The 18,996-nt window shown below is 42.3% G+C and overlaps 1 protein-coding gene across 1 annotated transcript; it reads left to right on the plus strand.

Annotated features, from left to right (window-relative positions):
• Nucleotides 1-3,477: 3,477 nt before the first annotated feature.
• NPTX2 (neuronal pentraxin 2) lies at nucleotides 3,478-14,495 on the plus strand. Its single transcript, XM_068423330.1, is given in 6 exon segments — nucleotides 3,478-3,717; nucleotides 3,719-3,931; nucleotides 5,392-5,608; nucleotides 9,251-9,495; nucleotides 10,957-11,136; nucleotides 13,050-14,495. Coding segments are annotated over 6 exon segments (1,323 nt in total). The 3' UTR covers nucleotides 13,278-14,495.
• The last annotated feature ends 4,501 nt before the right edge of the window (nucleotides 14,496-18,996 follow it).

The raw sequence follows: 18,996 nt of genomic DNA on the forward strand, positions 1-18,996 counted from the left end.
AACATAAGAACTTTGTATTGAGAATCCAACTGCATTTTACATATATATTGAAGTTCCAGTATAGATATTACAGTTGTGCATCAAAGATAAAGACACATAGCAGCTAGCATGCAAAATGCTGTTTCCAAAGAGAATAAAGCCCTTTTGAAGGCAGTAGAAACTGTCAAAGTTAAATTAAAAATTAAAAATCCATTCTGTGGGCTGCAGAGATGCTAGGCTGCCTGACAGCCACAGAGCCAGGAAGTTTTAAAAAACCTCTCAAATGCAATAGTAAGTCACCTGTACTGGCTGTGCTTCCCCCTCTACCCCAATCAGCTTTGATGCTACAGTGAAATGTAATCACTGTGCCTATAAACTGTTCATCTTGGTCATAAGAAAAAAACCCCTCCTTACAACTGTTTTTTAAACATCTCAAATTATCAAGTATTAAGCTTGCTTATGCCTTACCATGTGATAAATTGGTGTAAAAATGATAGACTTTCTCGATTTTTTTTAATAATTTATGATTTATTATTTATGATAATGTACTGCTGCATGTAAGTCACTCAAAATGAAGATTGACATGGCCTTCAACACGAAAAAACACTGGTTACAGGCACAAGCAGTGTTTCAATAAATTTACATGCATTAAATTTAGGTCCTAGAATCTGGAAGTGGGGTAAAGTGGGGTAATTTGGTTGGGGTTTGTTTTTTTTTTTTTTCTAGAGCTCTGAAGTACCATAGAAAAATACTGAGGATGTTAAGAAGGATGATGGATAATACCTGCCTTCCTCCATGTCTGTCCACCCTTCCTCCACATTTATGCCCCCATTGTGCAGTAACTGACATTTCTGAGTGTCTTTGTTGGGATTCCTTTCCTGTTTTACTGACCTCTCCTATCAAAAGAAACAGGATCATAATAAAGGACAATACTTTTGTTGTCATGAGCAATTTACCACCATATACCTTACAGAATTTTGGAAGTCAGATGTTTATTGCTTGCTGCTGCTTGTCTTACTTCTCAGCTTGCCTGAATAAGAGATTATGACAAAAATCTGTCTATAATTAAGCAAACCTTCAAGCTATACATTGCTTGAATTTAAAAAGGAGCAATGCCTTTATCACTGTCAAGCACTGAGTCAAAATCTGTTTGGGAACAGCTCTGAATTGTAAAGTGGGTTTTAAAATCGGGGATCAGAATTTTGAAGTTTATTTTTAAGTAATGTGAGGTTATTTTCATAGGGTACAGTCACAATTCATATTATAGGGGATAAAAATCAAGCTGTATAAAAGCAATAGACTACTGTTGCCCCACAGAGGACTGACAGGCCTTAAGGACAGGCAAAACCAGCATTTTACAATTATTTAAGTTTTTCCATACTACTTCACATGACATTCAGGAGAAATGAGCTATAATGTGATACAGATGCGACTGAATAATCTTACATGTAGAGCAAAAATTTTGGTACGTTATTGCATATAGGCTTTAATATTTTCTTGGACTTATGTGGACTGGAAAGACATTGTTGACAGACAAGATGTTCCTAGTGTACTTGCATGGTCCTCGTTGCAGCATCCAGAATTTTAATCAGCAAAATGATTAAGCAGCTACCCTGTTGATTTCAATGGGAGTCAGATGTCCTAACCAGGAATCAGTCAGAGCCCCCTCTGTACTTGAGCAGGTACTTCTTTGCCATTCAACCAGGAAGCAGTACAGTCTCTTGAGACCCAGTTTCCAGACAAAAGAGTTCAGACAGAAATCTGAGCTTCTGGTCGCCTATTGAACTCTCGTCCATCGTCTGTGTTCTCTCCCCTTCAATAAGCAATATGAGCTGCCTCTCTCACTTGTTTGGCTTAACAGTGTCTGCAGTCGGCTTTGACCAACATGACTTTCGAACAGGACATTGCTGGAGGAGTTGAACAAATAAACTGGACTTCATGAAACAATCAGATTTAACTGTCACTGTGATACACATTCCTTGAAACTTGATAACTCATTCACAAAGTAATTCACATGTTGACTGAAAAAAAAGCTAAAAATCTTTTCAATGGCATTTTTTTATTCCTTATTTTTATTCATTATTTTTAAAAAACTTATGTATTTCATAGTAATAGCTACTCCCCCTATGGCAAAATGTTTTTAATTTCCATATGTAACCTTTCTAAAAATCTGAAATTCTACTCAAAGGTTTTAGTCCCAAGAGCAGCCTCTGCTGATGCCTAAGGAAATTTTTCTCTATTTTTCCAGCCAGAGGTAACAGTTTTCACTGCATAGCTGTAAGAAGTTTGCAAGAACTGTTCAGTTGATGTTTGTATGGCACTTGGAAAAATAGACAAGCCTTCATGGATTATAAATTTAAAGTAATTGTGATCAGCGTTAAAATATTGGATACCATGGACAATATAGCTAAAACCACAATGGTCTTATGATCCAGCAATAGTCTACATAAATTTTCTGAAGCTCCTTCTTAAAATGTCCCTGTACCTTTTCCCTCCATCATAAATTTGAATACTGATCTATAAATTGAACTGTATCTTGATTTTGTGATGGCATTTTCTTTTAGCTCAAAGAGCTGGTTGGTCCAGGCCAACGGTATCCCAGGCTGCATTAGTAGGAGTGTAGCCAGGCAGTCGTGGGGAAGTGATGGTTCCCTGGTTGCATCACATCAGGATCGTGTCTTGTTTTGACACCACCCCCTCACCCCCCCAATACAAGAAAGATATCGACAAGCTGGAGCGAATTCAGCAGAGGAGATCATCGAGATGGAGCCAGGCTCTTCAGAGTGGCATGTGGTGGAAGGATGGGGGACAACGGGTGTTAGGCTGAAGCAAGAGAGGTCAGACTGGACACAGGGAGCAGCTTTTTCCCTGTGGGGACGCTGGACCAGAGGTGCAGGCTGCCCTGGGGGGCTGTGCAGCTGCCATCCTTGGAGGCTTCCAGAGCCAGCCGGCCCGACTCCGGCCGACCCTGATTTGAGCAGCGGGCTGGACTGGAGACCTCGGGGCTGCCCTCCAGCCTGGGTCACCGGCGGACGGGGCGTCACCGCGACCACCTCGCCGTCATCCGCTGCCCGCGCTGCCCCGCTGCCAGCCGGTCCCGCCGGGCCGGGTTCCCCCGCGCCGCCCCGCTGCCAGCCCGGTCCCGCCGGCCCCGCTCCCCCCGCACCGCACCGCCCTGCTGCCAGCCGGTCCCGCCGGCCGGGTCCCCCCGCACCGCCCCGCTGCCAGCCGGTCCCGCCGGCCCCGCTCCCCCGCACCGCCCCGGGCCCGCGTGGCGTCAGCGCTGGCTACAGCCAACCAGCGCGCGCGGCGCGAGCCGGGCGCCCCCCCCCACGCGCCCGCCCTGCCTATAAAAGCCGCGGGCAGGTGGCGAAGGCGGGAGCGGCGTGAGGAGCGTGGCGGGACGGGGCGGCGGGAGTGGCCTCCTGTCAGCGCGGCGGCCGGCTCGGCCCCCGCCCCAGCGTCCCCTTAGAGCCGTCGCCGCGCTCGCCAGGCAGGATGTTGCCTGTGGTCGCCGGGCTCCTGCTCGCCGTAGCCGCGGGCGGCCGGGCGTCGGCGTCGGGGGACCAGGAGAGCCCACCGGGGAGCCGCTTCGTGTGCACCTCGATGCCGCTGGACGCCGCCGGCGCGGGCTGCCCGCTGCCCCCGGTGCCTATGCAGGGCGGCGTGCTGCCCCCCGAGGAGGAGCTGAAAGCCACGGTGCTGCAGCTGCGGGAGACCGTCCTGCAGCAGAAGGAGGACCATCGGGAGCCAGCGGGAGGCCATCCGGGAGCTCACCGGCAAGCTGAGCCGCTGCGAGAGCGCCGACGGCAAGTCCGCCACGGGGACGTGGAAGAAGGAGCTGGGCAAGGGCAAGGACACTATGGGCGACCTGCCGCGGGACCCGGCGCAGGTCATCGACCAGCTGAGCCGCACCATGCAGACCCTGAAGGACCGGCTGGAGAGCCTGGAGGTAGGGCCAGGGCGCGGGGTGGGCCAGCCTCCCTGCCCGCCCGCGGAGAAACTTGGGACGAGTTAACTGTAACCGTGGCTTTGGACTGCTGGGTGGACACAACCGGTGCGCTAATCTTCACGGAGATAAAGCCAAAGTGGCCAAGCCCTGGGAGTGAGTGCTTGGTTGGCTTGTCTTGTTTTCTTGATTATTTATCTGCTCTCTTCAATGGTAAAAAACCTGAAGGGCTCCTCTGTGAATGTGTTTCTCCCACCGTGTGGGGGGAAGATTATGGTTTTCCTGGTTGTCACCAGCTTAGTTTCCTGTATTAATATGTCTGAATCTCTCTTTCTGGAAATGTGACTTAATGGGGTTTGAGGTATAAAGCTGATGTCTTGGGGCAGTAAGATGTTGGCATATGGTGCTGAACAGACCGGTGGTAATGAGGAGGTTGTGTTGGGCAGATTGTGAAGATGATGAATTTAGAGCTGACATAGAATAAAAAGAACCTGGTTCTGTATGCCTGTGAATAGAAAGGGGATTTGGTCCAAGCCCACAGTGCTTGTGTTCAGTGGCACTTGTGGAAATATTTTATAGAGAGTATTCCCACAGGAATCATGCTGGATGTTGTTTTGCTTTTCACACCCTAAGAGCTACATGCATGTCCTCCCGCTGCCCTCCAAACAGTCAGTGGTGATATGCGGATTGCGAATAACTTCCTAAAGGTTATTCTGTGAGTTCTAAACACTCTGGACTGCTTTTCAAGTACAGTTTTTGAATGATCTGGTAGTGTAACATCATTTTATTACTGTTGCTGTCTTTATGAGGCATTTTTTTTAGGGTTGTAGAAGAGAAGCTCCCCTAGAATAATATGGTAGGTAGAACTGTTGATTTCTTAGTATTCTTAAAGATACCAGTGTTATTTGAGAAAGAGTGTGGGGTTTTTTTTTCAGTTTAAATAAAAATACTTTCACTGGCTAATTGTTACAGTTGATCTAAAGAACATCTGGCTTCCTTACTCTGCAAATCAAAACTGAGAAAACTTTCATTTGGTAAATTCGCTTTTAAGTAGCCTTGATTTTTTATTTAAAAAGGAGTAATAGTTTTTATTCACGTTGGCAATGTCACTTGCAATAAGTAAAGCAAAAATTGACTGATGTGCCACGTGTACCCATACTAATGGAAGTGCATCAGACCTGGCTCCCTACATTGATTTTATAGAACTTAAATGCATGAAGACTCCTTCATATGAAACACTGAAGCCTCTAAAAAAGTGCCCTTTTGTTTCAGGACACTGTTTAGCTACAGTGCTGATAAACGTACTGAACGTGACAAGTGCTAAAAAGCAATGCCTCTTTTGTATTTGCTGGAGAAGTCAGTGATCTTGCTTCTTCCCCTTTGAATCAGAAGCATATCTGCATTTCACTGTTTCTGTTTTAGAAATGACAGCTTTTTTTTTTTCCTTTTCACATCCCCTAAAGCACCAACTCCGAGCCAATGTGTCATATGCAGCACTGCCTAACGACCTTCGAGAGATGCTTCAGCGGAGGCTTGGAGACCTGGAACGCCAGCTCCTGAGCAAAGTGGCTGAGCTTGAGGATGAAAAGTCTTTGCTTCATAATGAGACGTCAGCCCATCGGCAGAAGACCGAGACAGCCTTGAATGCGTTGCTAGAAAGAGTGTCTGAACTAGAAAAAGGTAATCTGCACAGAATCTAAACGCTTCCCCATGCTGACTGATTTTGTTTACTCCCTCCTTCTAGTGCAGTAGTCTAAATGTGGGCCTTGAGGGAAAGACAGTTAAGGTGCTGGACTAAACGGTAGGTGACAGTGCAAATACTTGGATTCCCTTTTTCCTTTTGTCACAGTCTTCCTGCTTGACAGGCCTCTGCATGCCTCATGCTCTGTCTCTTAATTTGGCATATGTGGGTGGTTAGGATGAAACTTAGTGTTTGTAGGATGGAAAGATCTATAAGGAGGCAAGTGGAAATAGGAAGAAGCATGACATTGATGTCAGGTAAATACCTAGATAATGTCAAGTACACATATACGTAGAGCTACCGTTCTTTATTTGGACTAAAAATCATATGGGCTAAATTTAATTAACATAACTGCCTTTGGTGTAATGAATGGCATTTTATACCAGAACCATTTCCTAATGCTTTGGAATTATTGCTGGTGGTCTTCCCTTTTGTTGCTGGTTGTGACTTTGGGTTACTGCAGATACTAGAATTGTGTCCTATCCCAAACATATAACCTTCAGAGTTTCCAGTAGATTACACATGGTGCCACTGGGGGACACTCTCTTAATCCTAGTCATTTATTCAGATACTGAGATTAATTATTACTGAGATCTCTATGCTTGAGTGGAGTCTGTTTGTTTGAATTGTGAATGCCCATGGAAATGAGCTAAAGAACGGAACTATCTTCCCGTATTGACTATATACACCTACAGAGTGGACTGTGTACCAGTAAATATCACTGCCCAATCTTTAAATGATTTTCCAAGGTGAACAGGCTCTCTGCTTAAAAGCAGCTTAATGGACATGCTTTCAAAATGGTGCTAACATACGTATCTCATGAATTTTAAAATGTAGCCTAATGGATCCATTTGTGTAATATTGTATCTATTTTTTTCATTTAAAAAGTGGCAAGGAGGAAGAAGAGATCTTCTTCTGATTCTGTCATCTGGTATTTCCTGAGAGCCACAATAAAGCCTAAACCGCAACTAAAGTTCTGGAGAATAAGTGGCCTGTTAATGTCTTATGTGGCAAGTATTGCTAGTCCTTGTCTCTGAAAGATGGGGCTCATATCAGCAAGTCATCAGAAAAAGAAAGGGAGTGGTGGAAGAACAAGAATGTGTAATTTAGTTAGGTTAAAAATAGCCTGTTCACACCTTTATTTTTTATGTGGCGAGAGAGGGCTGTCTCAAGTCTCTGAGGAAGTGAAGAATCAGGGCCAGGAACCAAGACACAGGCTTTCTTTTAGTTGTGTAGTTTGCTCTCTATTCCAGTGCAGCTTAGCTGTTCTGTGCCTTTGGTTCCTCTGTCAAATCAAAGTGAGGGTAATAATGATCTAAGAACTTAATGATTTTGTGGATTAAATGCAGACAATATTTGGAGTGAACTGACTTCTTGAAAATAGTATTTCTATTGTGCTTTTATTTTAAATGCCATATTGTTTAGCTTTTCTTCCTGACAACTGACTACAGTGTCATAAGCTCCTTGTTGTCCTCAGACTAAATAAATAGAGGAAAAAAATAACCTTATATGGTCACACTATGAATGTTGTTTTTTTTTGTCTGTAGTTGTGATGGCTGTCTTTAGTTACCAGTGAGGCAGAAGAGTTTGAAGTTTGTACAACTGTTGTGGTTCCCAAAGTCTTCTGGTAGTTCCTTTAATGGTTGTCTCCATCGACAGCAGTAGATGATGCATTAAAAAGCAGGACTGGGTAGAGGAATGATCCTGTACTAACAGTGCCTGGACTTAAATGTGATTCCTAGCTTTGCTGGAGACACGAACAGGTCACTTGCTATGTCTAAATCTAATTTTCTCCATCTCTCAAAGGGAATAACAATATTCTTGCCCATCTTGTAAAAAAATAATTCAGATTCTTTAGGAAAGGATTGTCTTAACCTGTGCATGTGCCCATTGCCAGAACAGGAGGATCTTCTTATCATTTGGAGTTTAGGATGTTTTCAAGTCATGAGAACAAACTGAAAAATATAAAAAAGATGAATATTGTTTGTTCTTTTCCAACCTATTATTGCTTCCTTAACTTCTTTCACAGAGTGACTAATGCTCTTAAAGGAGTATGATTCTTTTTTAATATGTAAGATGGGTTGTACCAGCCTAGTGGAGGTTGCTCAACATTAGCCCTAAGACCCTGGGGTTTTTTTTTGCTTAAAATTTAGAATATTTCAGTTTTTGGTCTGTAAGTTCCTCAAGACAGATGCAAGCATCAGACAAGCTTTTCTTCCACCCCCTCATTCTGTGAAAAATGCAGTCAAAAACACTTCAGTTGCTTCTGAGAATGGGAACTGAGAGAATGCCAATGGTTTAAAAATTACACATGAGAATTGTGGCAACCTTTTGTGACAACAGCTCCTCATTTGGATTGGAGTGTGAATTTTGGCAAGGGAATTGAATTCGTTTCAGGAATGTGAGTAAAGGAAATGAGTGGGACTCAGAAGAACAGGTTACTAAAAGGTTGAGGGTGACACTCTACTACAGAACTGTGGGGTTTTATTTTGTTGCATAATGTGGGATTTCTCTCTTCTTAATATTCAATTCTAGAAAACTACTTGTAAGCAACTACAAACTATATAACACAGAGTATTGCAACTTTAGGAAGTTTTGGTCTGGAGAGTTCTCAATTTCATAAACATTTCTGTGGAATAGCTTGCTGTTTTTTATCACATCTCTTAGAAAAAGCTAAGTAATAATTTCTGCTTTATATTAAAACAAATGTCTAATAGTTCATAACTTTATATTGCATTTTCTTCGGTCACTTTGAACTTCAGCTGTATGTTTTTGTTCAGATCTCCTGCTGATTTGTCTATGGGACAGAAATCAGTTCTACTGAATTTAACTCTGCTTTCTGGAATATGTCAGCTTTTTCTTATTTCAGATTGGCTACCCAAAATGAGAGCATCAACCTGTTTGTCAGCCTGCTATCTGTAAAATGGGTATGCTGCTGATAGCTCCCTCTATAGCAGGAGTAGGAAAAGAAATACTGTTTTTGAAGCACTGTGATCACAGAATCACAGAATCACAGAATGTTAGGCATTGGAAGGGACCTCGAAAGATCATCTAGTCCAATCCCCCTGCCGGGGCAGGATTGCCTAGACCATATCACACAGGAACGCGTCCAGGCGGGTTTTGAATGTCTCCAGAGAAGGAGACTCCACAACCTCTCTGGGCAGCCCGTTCCAGTGTTCGGTCACCCCATATAATGAGCGTACCAGAGAATCCATGTTTAGTAACAGTAAATATCTTTTAAAACAGTTTGTATTGTTTGAAATAGGCAGGCCTCCAGCCATGAACTAAGCAATGAAGAAAGAAAATATTTGACAGCCTCTTATTAGTTGTCTGCCATCTATTCTTTTGCTCTAAATGAGCAGGAAAAATTAAGTAATTAGCATGATGTGTATAAAATCTAGTTGTATTTTTCTGTGCTGCAAAATCAACATTCAGTAATACTACTTCAATATTTTTTTTGTGTACCTCTGAAGTGATTAAAATTCCAAAGATTCTCAGTATCAGTTATGTTGTTTCTCAACTTGAATTACAAATACATTTTGTTTAATGCTAAAGGTTTTTCTTCCTCCATGTAATTTTAGGTAACAGTGCATTTAAGTCACCTGATGAATTCAAAGTCTCCCTTCCTCTTCGCACAAACTACTTATACGGGAAGATCAAGAAGACTCTGCCAGAGCTGTACGCTTTTACTGTGTGCTTGTGGTTGAGATCCAGTGCTTCTCCTGGAATTGGCACTCCATTCTCATACGCTGTTCCTGGGCAGGCTAATGAAATTGTCCTCATAGAATGGGGCAATAATCCAATTGAACTGCTAATTAATGATAAGGTGAGAACTGACTAACTCTTCTTTATTGTCTACGTAATCAGAAGAAGGCCCCAAACCCTTGGTACCTCTCTAGTAACTCTTTAATTCTCTCTGAGAGAAGATAGCTCTGGGCCTTTGAGGTGGTAGCGCCTGCTTGTCTGTTGTCCATCTGTTTGTTGCAAGTTCATAAAAGTACTTGAAACAAAGTCAAACGGTACATATATTTGTGTGTTGAGACAAAGCAGCATGACGTCTAGATGTGCACGCACTTATGCACGTCCTCTGAATTTACAAGCAGATCTTGGCTTCTGTTTTTTTTTTGTTTTATGAAACAGAAGCAATATTTGAAGCCACACTATTGCAAAACCTGTGAGATTTAAGCCAGCTGCAATATTTCTTTCTAATCCTATAAGTTCAGATATGTTAAAATTAATTTTGCAGAAGAGAAGGGAGCAAAAAGCATGTAATTGTGGCTGATTTTGTTCTGCTTACTGATCAAACATCAGTTTTCCAGACTTCAGATACGAAAAGCAACAATTGCCTCACACTACCTTATACCACTATGGTTTCTGACAAGCTCAGAATGAGGCTTCAGGCAAACAACACCTGTTGAAACTTAGTATTAAACCAGATTATAAATACTTCCTTTGTCTCCACCTTCAGATAGGTTTCCTAGTAACTCACTGCTCTCTGAGGGATCAGGTGTTTACAGATCTACAACACAACTCAGGTGGTCAGGGGGTTAAGTCGTGTTGTGGCTAGTTAAGGACTTTTAAACAGTCCCTGTCACCCTCCCAAATCAATAAAAGTGAAAAGCTGATTATTTTTAGTGGCTTGTGGAAGAGAAGGAAACTTGAGTCTGCTTATCTTTAGCAATAACTTTTTCTCTTCATTATTATGTCAGTACTATTAATGTTCTATGAGGCTTTTTTTCTCCACAATCATAGCTGCTCTGTAGCTCACTGCATTTGTGTCTTTATGGTGACTTGAGTAGGTTTTCAGATCAAATTCCTAAAGGAGCATAATTCCTCCCTTATTTGGAGCCCTGCATAACAGTTCCCCACAAGTTTTACTGGAAGCAGGTAGATCTGTGTGTCAGAGGTGTTAGTGCAAATGGTGCAGGCAAACGCCCAGATTTTAAAAGAAACTTAACATGAGCACTGAATGGAAAAGTTAGGACTAAGCACCGAGATTTAAACAACAAATGCCACAGATTAATATGCAGGATCAGTGTTTGAGAGCAGCTTAGACTCTGGTACTTACGTCACTTGATTCTAGATGAACAGAGGCTCACATCTAGAATAAAAAGCGTGGCTGTATTCCTGAATACAGGAGAGCTGGGGCAAAGTAGAAAGATGTGGACTAACTTCTGCCTCTGAAGTTTTTGCTTCTGAGAATAGAGTAAATACTGTCCTTTTTTAGATGTTGTGCTTGAACTGGTAGACTTGGTTTGCAACATGCATTATTCTTTGTTTTCTGTAGGTTGCCCAGCTCCCTCTCTTCATTAGTGATGGAAAATGGCATCATATCTGTATAACATGGACAACCAGAGATGGAATGTGGGAGGCTTTTCAGGATGGAGAGAAGCTTGGCACTGGGGAGAATCTTGCTCCTTGGCACCCAATTAAACCTGGAGGTGTCTTGATCCTGGGTCAGGAACAGGTGAGTGAATGACAGTGTGTTCCAGGGTTTAATTAAAAAAAAACCAAACCTCCCCAAACAGCAGTTGTGAGAAAATAATTTTTCTTCATTAAACACTTGGTCCTGCTGTATACACAATATCAGAAAGATTAAAACAAAGCGACAAATACTTGATGCAATCACACATTGGTATATTTTCTTTCATTTATTAAATATTCAGAATATTCATGTTGCAGCTATTCCTGTTCCCATTCTTAATATTACAGTGTGCAGCTTCATCAGTGATCTGAATAACGCCTTACATTCAATCTTTTGAGCTGGATTGCTGGTAACTAGCAATGTGGCCACTGAAGTTACAGAAAAGGACAGAATTGGCCAGTGCTGTTGTCTGAGCAGTCAAAAAGGAGGTTGCTGATAAGTGGACCAAGTATAATTGCTTTGATTTGTTTTCATTTTTTTTAATTGAAGCCAAATGGTTTGTCTCCCCCAGCAGTTTACTGGTTTTCCCACTCCCTTTCCTCTTTATCCCAAGAACAGTAAGAATGTTAGTCCTCGAGCTGCAGAATAGACCAAGGAAGGTGTGTTTATGGGGGTGAGGGGACCAACAACTGTGGGCACTGGGGTGCTTGTGGGTATATTAGCATCTTTTATAATTTGACCTACTACAGAGAACTCCCTCCAGACTGAATTCTGCAGCCTTTCAGGTATGTAACACTTTTTTAAAATAGTGGAGTCTGTCACTCATTCAGGATTTAATGTCTACTTTACAGATGAGTCTGAAGTCAAAGGTATGAACTCTAAATCAGACATTTGGTTTCTCATTAAAGATGTAGGTAAATAACTCTCCTAATGCAAATGCTAATAAAGTTTGAATATTAGTACTGCCAACAGAAAGCATTCATGAGGTTAAGGATAAATCTTTTTTGAATATTGGAAAAAATCCAAAAGATTTCAAATCTCACTGTTCTAGTTAACACCTCATTAAGCTATTGCATATGAATTGTGTAGCTCTTACCATCACATTTTTCCTCTACCTGTTCTTTCTATGATTACAATTTTTTTCTTTTAGTATATGTATAATGAGTAGCAGGAAATAGCCTTTCTCCAGGATTCCCAGGTTCTCAACAGGGCAATGGAAAGATTAGTTTTGTCCTGATACTGATGTTAGTAGATACTGATCCATGACAAAAATGACAGAACGGTAAATTCACAGTCCTAGTGCATTCTGCATAGCAGATGCTCCAGCTCACTATGAAGGGGTTGGCAGCTTTTCTGTAACTCTCTCATGCCATTTGCCTATACTATGCTTGGTTCTGTCCTATGCTATCAGTTTCATGTTAGTGCCATTGCACGAGATGTGATTTCTATCCTTGAGTAGTGGATGGAGCGAGCAAACACTTCTAGGCTTATGCACTAGCAGTTTGAATTACTCATTTGGTACAACTGGAAGAAGCCTGTGTACTTGGATCCAAAGATCCCATCTTACAGGCTCTGCAGACAATTGGTCAAGGGCTGCAGTTACAACTTAATCTGTAGCCATAAAGCTTTTGGAGTAATCTTATGCATGTATGCAGTTCTTGCTGAAGTTGTCCTATGCCAAGCTTCCAAAATGGCTCCTAAATTAGCCTCAATATTTAAAGCTGCCTTCCTGCACTACTGCTTGAGGTCTGGGTTAGTTATGTACAGCCTTTGTGTGATGGTACACAGTCACTACTGTTTGCTTTGAATGGTTTTGACACATTTCAGATTGGAGCTTTTAACTGTTCCATAGGACATCTTGTTCAAAGTAGCCCTTCTAGACACTTGAAGTTGTTTGTCTCTGTGACCTAGCTCTGCACCTCCTAGCAGTGTGGCTGGGGGGAGGGTCTTCAAGTTTGGAGAAGAAAATGCTGAAATAACCTTCTCATCTAATCCTAACTCTTGTGTGCCTAAAGGACACAGTGGGAGGAAGATTTGATGCAACTCAAGCCTTCGTTGGGGAGATGAGCCAGTTCAATATATGGGACAGGGTCTTAAAAGCTGAAGACATCATCAATATTGCTAACTGCTCTACCAACATGCCTGGCAACATCATACCCTGGGTTGATAACAACGTTGATGTGTTTGGAGGTGCTACTAAATGGCCTGTGGAGACATGTGAAGAGCGTCTGCTAGATTTATAGCTGCAATTGTTTCCCATTCAAGTGCCCCCTTTAGGACAATCTTCTGTGCAATCTAAAGCACTTATTTTTCTCTCTGCCCTTCCCCAATCTTAACTCCTCAAAAGAACAAAAAAATTGAGTAAACTGCCTCAGTGCAAAGATAGCTGCTAGTTTGGGGCGTTGAGCCTGACAGTGGAAGAAGCACTTCTTGGCTAGAGCAGCCCTTGCTTTCTTACGGCCTGATCCAAAAGCATGCTTTGGCCTGCAGCAGCCTTTTGGTTAGACCTGAGTTTAGCACATCAGTTCTTCTGTCAGGGAGGGGGAACAGCCGTGCACATGTTAACTATCGTACTGCTTTTGATAATGTGCGGTGCTGACACAGCGCTGAGATTAACAGGCTAAATGTGAATCCTTCCTTCCAGTCAATCGTCTCCCCTTTGAATTGAAGCCATTCTTTTTTAGCCCTTTTTAAAGAAATCACTTAATGCTTACACTACAGTGGTTATGGTGCAACTATGGGTAGAGCAGAACAGCCACTGTCTGAGTGCAAGGGTCTTGCTTTTAATTTGCAGATTAGAAATCCTTATTTTATGATAAGGAGGCAATGTCTGGGACATGCTATTCTAGTTCAGTTTGAAGAAAGGGCTGTGTGTAATCAGCTCCATTGAAATAGAGATGCTTCAGGTAAGGTTCTGTCTCAAAGCCTGTCTTTTGCTAGCCAGGATCCCAGTGTAGATGGATGGATGAAAGATTGTATTTGTATTTTCTGTAGGCTGAATGTACTGAATTCGTAGTGACCTGGCTTGTAAACTTTTCTCTATCGTTTCTCTTGCTTTAGTCGATGTCTTTATTTTTTAAATATACAAGCTGTGATTAAGTGAATTTCCATTTTGTTTTGCTTTGAAAGGCCTTTTTATGAGCAAGTGCCAAAGTTCAGTTTCTGCTTGCTGAGAATTGCTATATATTTTTCCAACATAAGTCTTCTGCACTGTTTTCTATGTTAATTATAATGGTCCTATGTGATATGAAAATGTGCTGCTTTTTCAATTCTTGTTGACTGTCTCTTCTGTAAGCACTGGGCTGACTACTATATTTTTTTATAATTTTCTCTCAATATTTTGCAAACAATGTTGCTGTTTCCTTGGCATCGATGTGACTACTTGGTTTGTGGCTCGCAGATAGCAAATGCACTGTACCAGGAAAGAGTTAATACTTTTGTTATTTAAAAGAAAAAAGGATTTAAAGGGGGGGAAAGGGGGAATTTATAAAGCTAAATATCATATTTTATTTTTCATATGTTTGAATTGTAAGAATAATATGGTGACAGTCCCATTTGTAGGATTAAGTTACATATTTCCATTAATATGTAGTATGCTGTTCTTAAAATTCTTATAATGAACTTTTAATTAAAATGCACTGTAAAATGAGTCTCTTAATTCCTTTATAGTCACACAAGACACTGAATGTTCTCTTTCATAGCTGCTGTGAGTTGAGCAGCTGTCTCTCTAGACTGATACAGGACTGTACTGTTAAGAGCTTGCCTTTATTCCCTACATGTTTTAAAACCAAAAGGGGCTTATGTGTGCATGTAATGTAACTGGGGAGAGGGTCTCCACACTTGGATGTGGTGGGGTGTCTGAAGCTCAGGCTGAGACCTGCCTCCTACCACTACCATCTCATAGGCACTAGTCTATGGCATGGCCTGGGATGCAGCGGTTTCACTGAAGGGGGGTAGGACATAGAACATATGTTCATATTTATTTTTTCAGTCCTGAGAAACTGAAAGTATGACCCCTTCTGGGTGAAAGTACTGGTTGTAGGCAACTTAAATGGCCCAAACCAGTGTGAAAAGAACTGTTCAGCAACGAGATGACTTGTTGAAGTGTGATAGCAGAGGCACTACACCGGTGCGTGTTGTAAAGTGCAGTGTCCGTGGGGTCTGACAGTAAACCAAATGCTCTGCTGGGTAAACTAGCAAGTCGCTAGCGCTCTTAGTAAGAGAACAACCAGCTGGGGCAGATATGTTTCTCCAGCTCTGATACCCTTCTCTGGCTGTGGAGAGTTTGAGGTTTCTATGAAACATTACACAACTTGATTTCAAATGTTCTTATTCTGATTGGGCTTAAAACAGACACCCCCCCACCCCCTGACCCACAACAGTACTTTCCCTGCCCTAAGAACAAAACAGAAACCAAAAAACCCTCAATATCCAAAGAATCTGTCTCCTAAGGTTGTGGAGAGAGCTGGAGACCAGCAGAGGCATCGCCCTCTCATCAATGCACCTTTCTTTATCAGCTTATTTCAAAAGGAACTGAAGTCTGGATTATCTGTGCTGAGGTCTGCCTTGCATGAAATAGCTTTTGCAGATTTCACTTTGCTCTTAAAAGGTGCAATGGTGACAGTGTCTTGGGATGCTCTCCTGTACGCCTAGGAGCCTGCGTGTGGATGTTGTCTATCATTTTAAAACATTAATTCAGTGTTTGGATTTATTTGTTGGTTGATGGGAAGCAGGAGGGTCTTTACACTTCAATTGGCCATGTTGATCTTTATTAGAGAGTGGCTTAAACACACCCTCCATCTTAGGTCTGTCTTTAGCACTGACTTAACAATAAACACCTGAGTAGGAAGCCCCACCTACATGGAGAGGTGTTTGTGGGTGGGGGCTGCCATGGCTTGGCTTTGTGCACAGTGAGAACACCTGCTTGGGGGGCTGCTCTTCTGCTGGTGCTGCCAGTGTTTGCTGGCTGTTTTCTTCCTCAGGTTCTGTGCAGGCTGCATGAGGGAGGAGTGTAACAGAACTCTCTTCAATGTGGAAATCAATACTAAAAGTTTTTTTTTCTAAGGTATGTCAATGTGCTCGGTTGAGAGGTGTTCGGGAACATTCATCCTGTTGCAACTTGACCTAGAGCTGGGGTGGCTCTTTTCTTTTAAAGATAAACAACTTGGTCCTCTGTTTTTGGTTGGTTGTTTTTTACTGATTACATAACCAAGATAGTAGGGATTTGGGGGGAGGGTTTGGGGTTTTTTCTTTTTAAGACACTGACTCTTCAGTAAAAACCAAAACTAAGGAGTATATATTCTGTTGAAATGGTATTTTTATTTTTTACTATATATATTTTTCTTTTGTGCAATAGTACCTTTTTCACTAAAAAGGAAAGATGTGTATTGATTTTTGTGCCTTTATCTTGTGATGAAAAGCTATAGCTGTTATTCTGCTGCTCCACATTCTGGGAGTCATGTTTGATGTGCATATGTAAGCAGATGGCAAAACAGGAGTAAATACTACCATATTCCAGTATCTATGCTGTTTATGGAGTGTGGAAGTGACAAGACAACCTTCAGTTCCCAAAGTGCTCTGAATGCACAGAAGTAATAACTTAGGAAAGCTTGACTGACAGCTACAGCACTTGGAGCGTGCAGTAATGCAGACTTCTGGAAAATCTGTTTCTGTATAAAGACAGACAGAGCTCGGACTCCTAAAAGCAGTATCAGTGATCCTAACAAGTTAACCTCTTGGGAGATGTGAACTGGCTGGGTCTGCAGAGGACTTCTTGGATGTGAACGCTGTTCAGTCAGTTTCTGTATTGCACTGTTCTGTTTCTATGCACTCGATGCATTTAATGGCTGTTGAGCAACAAAGGATCTAGTATTTAGTATGTTTAAATCCAGGTTATACTTCTCCAAACACAAGTTTTTTTGAATGACTGGCTGGCCATTAGAAAATGTATATCATATCATACGTTTGATATCTGCTGAAGGCTTTAGCTACACACTTGCTGTCTAACTAGAGCCGAATGTTGCTGAGGGGAGAAGGACCACACCACCTCTGTGCCTCTGGGGTGCCGTTGTGAACAGGAGACTGACTCCCTCATGCAGGTGACTTTCTGCTGGGCTGCACTTGCTCATTAAACTGTTAGTTTAGGTCTCAGAAATGCAAGGAAGACCACAGAAATTATTGCTAATAGATCTCTACCCTTATTTTTACACACACTTCCCCGCTGTTTGTATACGTGAGGCTGCCAGGGAGAAGCTGATTCTGGTTTGCTCCAGAGAGCTGGTTTCCCTCAGGCCTTTCCTAAAGGCAAAATGCAGTTCAGTAGCAAAGCTGATGCTTTGTATTACGTGTTTAAAGCTGGCACTTTCTCAATCAGGATAACTGTTGCTCTAACAAAATGTTTATATAACTACAGAGTGGGCTGATTTCTTGTTTAGTAATGGCACCTATCTCTGTGTGTGAGGATTCTTCATCCAGCTGATGTCAGTTATCCAAGCTGGGAGGGAAGACCAACTGCCTTCTACTGCATCATCCTTGGGGGTCCTGAGTCTGGCTAGGAGTGCAGGTACAGGAGAAAACAGCCTGGCTGAGGCTTTTACCACAGATGATATTCCCTTTGCTGCTGTAGGAATCTGAGGCTAGGCACAGCAAGGACTCTGCTGAAATAGAGATCTGCTGATGGAGAGAGTCAGGTACCATCACAGTCACTGCAGAAATGAAAGATGTCTATCAGTAGCCAGGGAATGTGGGGGTTTTGAAGGTGTTGTGAGACTTTTCCAGAGATCTTTCACCAAAATGTCTTTTTTATTTTCTTTTTTTCCCCTCTGTGCACAAAGGGAAAGCTGGACCTTGATAATGTTCATGGTTCAGCTGTGAGGCTTAAATAATACATGAGTTTTACAGAGCTAAAAATCTTCTGGAAAGAATTGAATTAATTGCACCCCTGGCTATAGCAGTTTCTAAAAGGCTGCACTTAGAAAAGTATAAGTTTGTACGAGGAGTTCAAAAGTCCGTTTCTTTCTCCACAGGAGGGCTGGGCTGATGTTTTGGCAAAGCTTCAAATACAGAAGCTCCCCAATGGCTTAATGTCCCTGAGATAAATTGTTTTATTTATTAAAGCTGCTTTGGCGTTTCACCTGACATGGCTCCCAGCACGTGTTTCTCCAAGCAGTTTAGCTCGTGGCAGCGCTGTTCCCAGGTGCTCCCTACCATGTGAAGGGTGCTGAGCAGTCGTATTTGTGGTACCCACTTGTTCCCTTGTTACCGGTTAGCTTACACCGGATCACAGGGAGCACATCTTGCCTCGCAAAGGGCAGTCTCAAGTGTCAGCGGCACCGTGTGTGCTTTTTCTTCAGCACTAAAAGAGGTTTGCAAGAGTTTTGCCCTGGTTTTTAGATCACTAAGCTGTTCCCACCAGCTGTTCTGGAGTGCTTACTAAGAATAAGGATTCAAAGGTACCTGAATAACTATTCCTTAGGAGGATTTAGGTGGTTTTTAAGGTACTAGATGCTCTTTTACTTTGTATCTTTCAAAACACTTAAACCAGCTTATGAGTAACTTAAAATTCTTATGCTACTGCAACAGAGTTGGTCACCTAGGCTTATCTCAACAACAAAAGATTGCTCTCCTGACCTCACTGACAAAAGGAAACCTACTTAAAGGGCAACCTCATGTTTTAAAAAGAGTATGCTAAAACCTCCTGGGTAACAACACTAGCTAAGCAGGTGATTTATAGCTTTCCTTTTTTTTTATTATACTTGATGTTCACTGCTGATTTGCAGTGGGAAGCCTGCTGTGCCTTCGTGCTGGGGTCCCAGACATAGCTGTTTTTTCCGCAACAGGAAGCAATTAGTTTTCCTCCGGTTTCAGAGGGCACGGAGCAGGCAGTTACTTTCTGTCTGGTGCAGAGCTGGGAAGAGATTGTCCTGTGCAGCCGCCTTATCTCTCTGCAACTGCAAAAAGGTC

Source organism: Nyctibius grandis, chromosome Z (genome assembly GCF_013368605.1).
Source record: "Nyctibius grandis isolate bNycGra1 chromosome Z, bNycGra1.pri, whole genome shotgun sequence".
Lineage (NCBI taxonomy): Eukaryota > Metazoa > Chordata > Aves > Nyctibiiformes > Nyctibiidae > Nyctibius > Nyctibius grandis.